The following is an 8,710-nucleotide window of genomic DNA, read 5'->3' as shown; positions in this document are numbered from 1 at the left end:
TCGATGTTTCTCTCTGATCATGTCCTTTCTTTTTCAAGAAGCTCCGACCACATTAAATAAAATGGAGATCATGTCCTTTCTTTTGAAGTGCGGCTTGAAGATATATTGCCGATGTTTCTTGCACATGTACTACTCCAACTAACCGTTCAATGATAAATCCACGCTTGCTAAGATATCTCAAAGCAACTGCCATTTGCTCTTTGTCACGCACATCAGCAGCTTCATCAATCAACAAACTAAACACATCACCTCCAATTTCTTCAATAATAGAATTCAAAGTTATCTGTGCAAAACAATAAGAGCATCATTAGAGATTAGTGTAACTTGTAAGACAACAAAAATAGTAGGAAATATAATTTAACAATGATGCTACCTTGGCAAAATAGTTGGCAATTTCCTTCTGAATATCTCCACATACCCACTTGCAATTTTATGGAGCATTCTCAAGAACTGCCTTCCGTATATCATCATTTTGATTCGCCAAAGTTTTTACCAACTCCCGAAAGTTTCCCTTATTTTTTGACTCTTCAGTTTCGTCATGGCCTCGGAAAGCTAAGCCTTGATGCAACAAGTATCTAACAGAATCAATTGAAGCATTAAGCCGAATTCGATTTTGCTTTTTTGTAAGATCAGTTTGCTTATCGAGAGCTACCAGAATTGATTGATCTTGATTCATCAAAGCATCATACCATTTTACTGCTACGTTATGAAAGCTATTAACATTACCTTTACCCTCATGGGTATCCAACCTATTTTTCTTGTTCCAACCGTTCCAACCATTAATTCCAAATGCATCACTCCCAGCTTGTTCCTCATTATTATCTCTGAAAAGATAACAACACAAACAAAAGGCCTTATGCACCTTGTCACTATACTCAAGCTAATGGCCATAATCTTTAAACCAGTCTGGATTAAATCTTGGTGGAGTATCTCCAATGTCCTGTATGGATAAACAAAAGTAGACGGCGGCCTGTAAGGTCCCCTTGTTAAATATCATCGCCTAATCTCATCTTGCTTCTTAGGATTTCTTGTGTACTCCGAAATTCTCTTCCGATCAGCCGGATCGTAGGGCAATTCATCTAAATTAATCTCTTTGTCGATAGGAAGCTTTGGGAGACTACTAGCAGTGACATTTGATGCAGTTTGCTTACATCTGACGGATGACCTCGATGTCCCCGCATCATTATCTGGATCAGGTGATCGACTTCTCTTATTTGAAAAATATCTTTCCATAGCCTGCATCAATGAAAGTCCATGAAAATAAAAATTAGAAAATTAGGGCAAAAAGTTCCCGTACTGGGCTATTAGATTTAGATTGGGTAGAACGTTCAGAGGGAAGATATGTGGAGGTGATATTACTGCCTCGAATTAGACTGCAGTTGAGCACTTCTATGTTATTTGTCGGCCTAACGAAAACTGGCGTCGGTGTCGAGATGAGGACCGAAGCGACGGCCTAACGAAAACTGGCGAGACGACGAAGAGAGAGGCGAGGCGAGTTGGAAAGCGACGAGGCGTGCGGCTGCCGTCCGTGTATTCCTCGGTATACATGTATTGACCTAGTACTAGTAACGAAGATGCCTGGGCTTTTGGGCCTTTTATTTGTCTAATCATGTAGCGTTAGCAGCTTAATGGGGTCAAGCTTAATTTTTTATTGGGGTCAGGCCTTATATGTCCCACATGACATGCACGTAGGTAGCGATTTTCATTGGGTTCATCTGAACCCAATGGTTCAACACTGGCTCCGCCACTGATTGGATACATATTGCAGGGCCTCGGGTCAGAGAATTAACAGAGATAAATCATCGATATTCTTTAGTAAGGGGTGCCCACAAATTGTTAGAGATGCAGTGAAAGGTTGTCTACAAGTGCCAAATGAATCATTGAGTGATAGATACCTTGGAATGCCAACTGACGTGGGTCACTCAAAGATGGGTACCTTCAAACACTTGAGTGATCGGGTATGGGATAAAGTAAAAGGGTGGATGGGTAAGTGTTTGTCAGTAGGAGGCAAAAAGGTTCTAATTAAATCAGTAGCACAAGCAATTCCCGTCTATTTAATGTCATGTTTCAAACTGCCCAGAGGACTGTGCAACCACATTAATTCTATCATTCGCAAGTTCTGGGGGGGATGCAAGCAGGGAGGAAGAAAACCGGCATGGGTATCTTGGGAGGTGATGACAAGGCCTAAATACCTAGGTGGAATGGGTTTTAGGGACCTGGAACTTTTTAACTTGGCACTCCTAGCACGTCAGGCGTGGAGGGTGCTAAATGATCCTACTTCATTGAGTGCAAGAATACTCAAAGCCTCATATTTTCGTAACACCACTTTTCTTAGTGCTGAGATGGGATCACGGCGGTCACAAATTTGGAGAGCTTTGCTTGAAGGGAGAGATATCCTCAAACAAGGAATAATTCGAAGGATCGGCAATGGGCAGAGCACGAATATTTGGGAGCACAATTGGATTCCCCAAAAAAGCATCCCTGGGCCCTATTGTTTCTCGGGTTCAAAACCCACCGGAGATGGTCTCAGAACTGCTCGAGCCCGCGACGACATCATGCAACGCGGCATTGATCACAACTGTTTTCCTGCCTACGGATGCAGAGGCAATATTGAAGATTCCGGTATGCACCAGGAACATTGATGAGTTTTGGGCGTGGCATCCGGATAGGAAGGGGCGATTCGCGGTGAGCTCAACATATAAGTTCATGGTACAAACAAAGATTACAAGAGAGAATTGGCTCGAAGGGAGAAGTGGCTCATCTAGCAGCGAGAAGGAGGAAAAAGATTGGATGAATTTATGGAACCTGGAAGTCCCATCGAAGCCGCGTGTGTTTCTATGGCGTTTGGCTCGCCACTCGCTGCCGACAACGGATGTTCTCAACAGAAGAAACATGTCCACCAGGGATGCGTGTCCTTTGTGCGGGGTAGCAGATTCATGGCTCCATGCACTGCCAGCTTGCACTCACGCTAGGTGCACCTGGGCGCTGGCTGATCCCGTCCTGGTGTCTAAGATGGCGGAAAACGAGGAGCCTCGAGCAAAGAACTGGCTTTTCCAGCTAAATGAGGATTTTGACCAGAACACGTTTGCGAGGATGGTGGTAACCCTTTGGTCGATTTGGTATGCACGGAGACAAGCCATTCATGAAGGAGTATTCCAATCGCCCGGGCAAACTTCAGCTTTCGTTGATCGCTACATTGCTGAACTGGATCATGTTCCCTCACAAGTGGCGAGGCAAAATCCTGGAACGGGGAGCCGGCAGAGTGCTCCTCGGCAATGGTTACCTTCGGTGGAGGGGGTAGTTAAAATCAACGTCGACGGTGCGTTGGCGCGTAACAAAAGAGGAGGTGCAGTAGCGGCTGTGTGTCGCGACCACACTGGAACATATCTTGGATCCTCCGTGGTGGTATACAATGGGATTAGAGATCCAACTATTCTGAAAACTTATGGGTGCAGGAAAGCGTTGGCATTGGCGGATGATCTTCTCGAGAAGAGGCTAAAGGTGGCATCAGACTGCTTGACAGTGGTGAATGATATTAATAAGGGCACGGGAGGAGCTCATGCTGCTATCGTTCATGAAATAACAAGTCATTGTAACAGTTTTGCTTTATGTTCATGAGTCTAGAAACCATAATTTTGAGGCTCACAACCTCGTCAAATTTGCATGTAATTTGAATGTAGGTAGACACATTTGGCTAGGTAATCCTCGGTACCCCGCTCGTGTGCGGTGTGCCTATGAACATTTAATAAAAGTGGCGGGGTATTTCTAAGAAAAAAAAAACAGCGGACAGTAAACTCCGCTACCACTCAAAAAAAAAAGGGTAAACTCCACTGAGCGCAGCCACCGCGCCACCTGCAGTCTCCCGCCGAGCGCCGCAACGACCGCGCGCGCCGAGAGGCACCTCCCGCCCCCTGCACCTCCCCCCTGCCAGGAGCAGTAACCCGACGGCCTAGCCGCATCCTTGCACGCCAGACACAGCGAGGGACGGGCAGATCGAGCATGCCGCAAAACGCGGAACGAGATCCGGCCTCCCCGCACATCGCGTAGCGTCAGCACCGCGCCTCCACCGCGCCGCCCATGCCCCTCGCCCGCCAGCAGGGACCAAGGCCGCGACCGTCCAGCGCCGCCGCACGACGGCAACCGCGACCTCCACGCAGCGCCCCCGTCACGCGCCCCCGCGAGCCTCCCTCCCGGCACCTTCCGCGGCGAGTGGGCCCGCCGCCACCGCGGCGACGGCCAGCGGCAGCGTTGGTTGGTGGGGATGTAGTACAGTAAAGGAGCAGAGTTGAATTGCAGGTACCAATGTCATTTCAATCGCTCTAAGCCAACATTAAGGAGCAGTATAATATAGGTTTCATACGATTCAGATGGATGATTTGATAAGTACTTCCTCCGTCCGAAAATACTTGTCATCAAAATGGACAAAAAAAGATGCATCTAGAACTAAAATACATCTAAATATATCCTCTTTTATTCATTTTGATGACAAGTATTTCCGAAGGGAGGGAGTATCTTAATCAATTAGATAATGTCTACATATGCATATACAGGGGAACAAAAATGTCGCGCTATTCCTGCCGAGCAGCAATATTTTGTCCATCAATGTAAACAACACCAACCTTGGCAATCTTGGGCCTATCAAGTTCGTCCTCAAGACACCTCTGGATCAGCTCCGGACTGCACTTGGATATGGAGAGCCTCTTCAGCGACGCCGGCAAGCCGTTCGCCGGCAGTGCCTGAATAGCCGGACAGTTGTCCACGCACAGCTCTTCCAGCGCAGGCAGAGTGTACAGGTTCTCCGGCAGCTCACTCAGTTCACCGCAGCTTCTGATGCTCAGGGTGTGCAGCTTCTCCAGCCACTCAAACTCCCAGGAACCGTCGAAGAACGCGCCGCGGCTCCCGTCGATCTCGAGTGTCTCAAGAGAATGGAGCTTGTCAAACATGTTCAGGCTCACAAACGACGTGTTCTCCAACTGAAGGCTGTACACGTTGAACATGGAGCTCAGCCAGTCCAGAGGCTCAGCAACCTTGCCGCCATGACCGGAGCTCACGTGCGGGCAGCCGCTGATCTTCAGCACCCACACCGAGAAGAGGAAAGGGTACTCGTCCACCCACCCGCCCCGCGCGACGAAGCACTCGCTGATCTCCAGCGTCCGCAGCGACGCGTGGAACTTGTCGACGAGCAGCTTCGGGCAGTCGTACAGCGAGAGGTCCCTCAGCGCGGTGAGATCCTTGAAACCGTCGGGAAGATCGCAGGCGACGTCATCGCAGCTCTTGATCGACAGAGCCTCGAGAGACCGCAGGAGGTGCTGCTGCTGAAGAAGGCCGGATCCCAGGGACCTCAGCTTGTGGCACCGGTGTATGTGTAACGTGGTGAGCCGTGACGTCCATCTACCGCCGTCCTCTGATGTTGACGACATCGCGTCTTCTGATGATGACTGCTTGTCGTGAATCATCGGCAGCAGCTCGAGACCAACGTTTTCAATGATCATGGTGGTGAGTGAAAGGGGAACGTCTGGGAAGGTCGTCAGGCTGGGACAGTTTCTTATCTCCAGCTTGCAGAGGCAGGGGAATGACATGTGTCTTGTCGAGTTGCCGGTCGACCATCCGGTGAAATGCGAAGCGTCTTCGATGATGAGCCTTTTGAGCTTCGGGAACAGTTCTTGGTCTGATAGTTGAGAAATGCCCACCGTGTTAACAGAGTGCATCCTCTTGATCTCAAGAACCTCGAGGCAAGGCATGTCATGCAGGCAAGGCAGGCTCTCCCAGTTCAGGCAGTCTGTCAGGCACATGGATGTCACATTCGGCAGCGAGCAAGAGGTCTTCAGCATCCATGGTGGGGACCTTATTCCTGCATAGCCCGAAACCATCAGAATCTCTATGTTCTCATGTGGTTGCAGGCACTCAAGCACCTCTTCATCAACTGAAACCTCGTTGCTTCCGGGCATAGAGCTGCTGCTAGCCCATGACAGGTGTAGTTTATTCAGGTGCTGTAATTTGTTCAGGTGCTTTGTTCCCTTCAGGATACCCTTCTTGGACCCACTAGCATCGCTCCGGTGGAGATTCGCAACGCGAAGCGCGCCTTTGAGCTGTACCATTTGGCGTAGGGCATTGGCGTGCGCGCCACTCTTGATGCAGATTGCCTCCAGTTCTTGCAAATTTGAGAGTAGTTGTATGTCAGGTATGGCCGAAAGGAGAGCCTCACATGCACGGAGATGCCTCAGATGAATCAAGTTTGTCATGCCATTGGGAGGACGGAGATAAGGAGAGTTGCACTTGACGTCCAGGACCTGCAGCAGGTGGAGCTGGCACATTGTATCTGGAAGTTCAGTGAGTCTGTTCCTGGACACGTTGAGATACCGCAGGTGTCGGAGCAGGCCGATCTCAGCAGGCAGAAGTGAAATGTTTGCAGACGATAAGCCGAGGACCCTCACACTCTTTGTGATCGAGAAAATCTCGACTAAAACTTCCAAGAAATCATCTGAATCGCCGAAATCTTCGAAGAACAGGATCGTGCGAACCTGCTGGAGGAAATGGTGATCGGAGGGATGTGAGAGCTGCAATGCCAGATCCATCTTCAGCTTCAGCAGGTTGTTAGTTGTGATTGTCAGGTGACGAACTTCCTGTGGCACTTCTCCTGAGCTATCAGTGACCATGTGAAACTGGCTCCCTGAGACTGCTCGTGCTAGCTTCTGCATCGTGTTGTGCATAATGTATCTGTTCCTTCCCAGGGGCTGGAAGAAGCATCGTTCGACAAGCTCGTCGAAGAACTCGCCGGCGACGTCCTCCAATGTCGCCGCAGGATCATCGGAATATATGAACCCATGTCCTACCCACATCTGCTCGAGTTCTTCCTTTCGGAAGACATAGTCACCCGGAAACACCGCACAGTATGCGAAACACTGCTTGAGGCGGGGATCAAGGTGCTGGTAGCTCAGCCAGAGCGCCGGCGAGACCCCGCCGATGTCCCCCTGCTGCCACAAGCTGTCAGCCAACACATCTTTCCAGTGGCCTTCTTCGTCCCGCCGGAAGTACAGTGAACGCCCGATTGCCCGTGCCGGTAACGGTGCGCAGCCCATGTTCTTGGCCATCTCGTGTGCGATTTGCTCCATGGGTGATAGCTCCTCCTCTTCCTCTTCGAGGTCGTCCCATTCATCCACCAGCGGAGTGCAGTCTTCTTCGGCTTCATCTGCAGCCCCAAATGCGAAATGCTTGAACATCCTCCAGTAGTCATCGAATGCCATAGGGCCGAGGATCAGCGGGGGCATGGTCCCTACAGCTACGGCGGCATCTTGGGATTGAGTTGTCACCATGATCAAGCTCCTCCGAGCAGCTGGTTGCAGCACCTCCATCAGATCTCTCCACTGGGCATCACTGACATCTGTGACGTGGTCGAGCACGAGCAGGAACCTCTTGCCGGCCAGCTGGGCCAGCAGAAGCTCCCTGGCGTCTTGGACGTCATGGCCGGCATCTCCGGTGACCACCGGATGGATCATCTGGAGCATGAGCTGCTTACTCAGCAGGAGCTCGCCGGAGACGTGCGCCCACATGCGCACGGGGAACTCGGCCTTGATGATCTCATGGTGAAAGATGAGCTGGGTGAGCGCCGTCTTGCCTACCCCCTCGGCGCCGACGACGGGGAGCACGCCGACGCCAAGGCGGTAACGCAGGTCGTCGCCGAGCCTCACCGCCTTCACGATCTGGTCCACCTGGGCCTCCCTGCCGAAGATGTCGTACTTGTCACGTACGGCATCCCCCGGCGATTTTACGGAGACGATGGTGGCGTAGTTCTTCCTCGGCACGACGTGCTCGTACATGGACGTGCACCTGTAGGCGGCCTGAGCCACCGCCTCAAACGCTTCTCTTAGTCCGTCCAGATTGACATTGACGGCGCTGCTCCTCTTCTTGCTTGAGCTTTTCCAAAGGGAGCTGCCACTGCCAGTATATGAAGCGGTTCTTGGTGGGCTGAAGCACAGAAAGAACCTCATAGGGCTGCGCGGTTTCCTGGTGGCGCCGGCGCCGGCGACCGAGGCCGGCGTGCTGGTGTTCGACCCGGGATCGCCCACCTCGGTATGAAGGAGCACGTACTCGAGGTCGTCGAGGGCGTCGTCCGCGGAGCAGGCCGCGTCGAGCAGGTCCTGGATGGGGCGCTGGCTCGAATCGATGGCGCCGGCGTCGGCCGCGTCGAGCACCCGCCAGACGGGCGCGAGGAGACCCTCGAGGCGGCGCAGGTGGCCCACCGCGGTCTCGTCGAGCTCGGCCAGCAGCGCGATGCCCTTGCGGATCAGGCGGGCAAGCACGGCGGCGACGAACGCCGAGGCCGACCAGCCGACCATCGTGGCGAGCTTGTGCGGTGGTGGCGCCATTGCCATTGCGATGTTCCCAGCGTTTCTTCGGGAGCTGGATGACCAATCTGCAACCTCGTGTGATGATCAATTCCATGGAAGAAGAAAATGGAAGCAGCTTGCTGTTGTGGTTGCCACGTCGTTGACTATGCGCTGATGATCAAGTCGTGCGTCGATTTAAAAGCATTGATTGGTTATAAAGTCGTGCACGTACGCACCACCCACGCTAATGACTTAGTTTGTGGCCGGTGCACAGACGACGTGCGTGCACGCGTGTTCTTTAATTAGTGTTCGCTGCAAATTCAACATTATGGCTATGTTTGACAGCAAAGTATTTGAAAAAAAAAGTATCACAACAAACTACA

At 51.4% G+C, this 8,710-nt stretch overlaps 1 protein-coding gene across 1 annotated transcript; it reads right to left on the bottom strand.

The window, feature by feature from the left end:
- Nucleotides 1-3,605: 3,605 nt before the first annotated feature.
- On the bottom strand, nt 3,606-8,486 carry LOC123143043 (putative disease resistance protein RGA1). Its single transcript, XM_044561814.1, has one exon. It carries the CDS (start codon nt 8,370-8,372, stop codon nt 4,569-4,571), a length of 3,804 nt encoding a protein of 1,267 aa, XP_044417749.1. The 5' UTR covers nt 8,373-8,486; the 3' UTR covers nt 3,606-4,568.
- Between the last annotated feature and the right edge of the window lie 224 nt (nt 8,487-8,710).

The sequence above is a fragment of the Triticum aestivum genome, chromosome 1B (genome assembly GCF_018294505.1).
Source record: "Triticum aestivum cultivar Chinese Spring chromosome 1B, IWGSC CS RefSeq v2.1, whole genome shotgun sequence".
NCBI lineage: Eukaryota > Viridiplantae > Streptophyta > Magnoliopsida > Poales > Poaceae > Triticum > Triticum aestivum.
The sequence above is the reverse complement of the archived record's forward strand: the minus strand, read 5'-3'. Positions and strand labels throughout refer to the sequence as shown.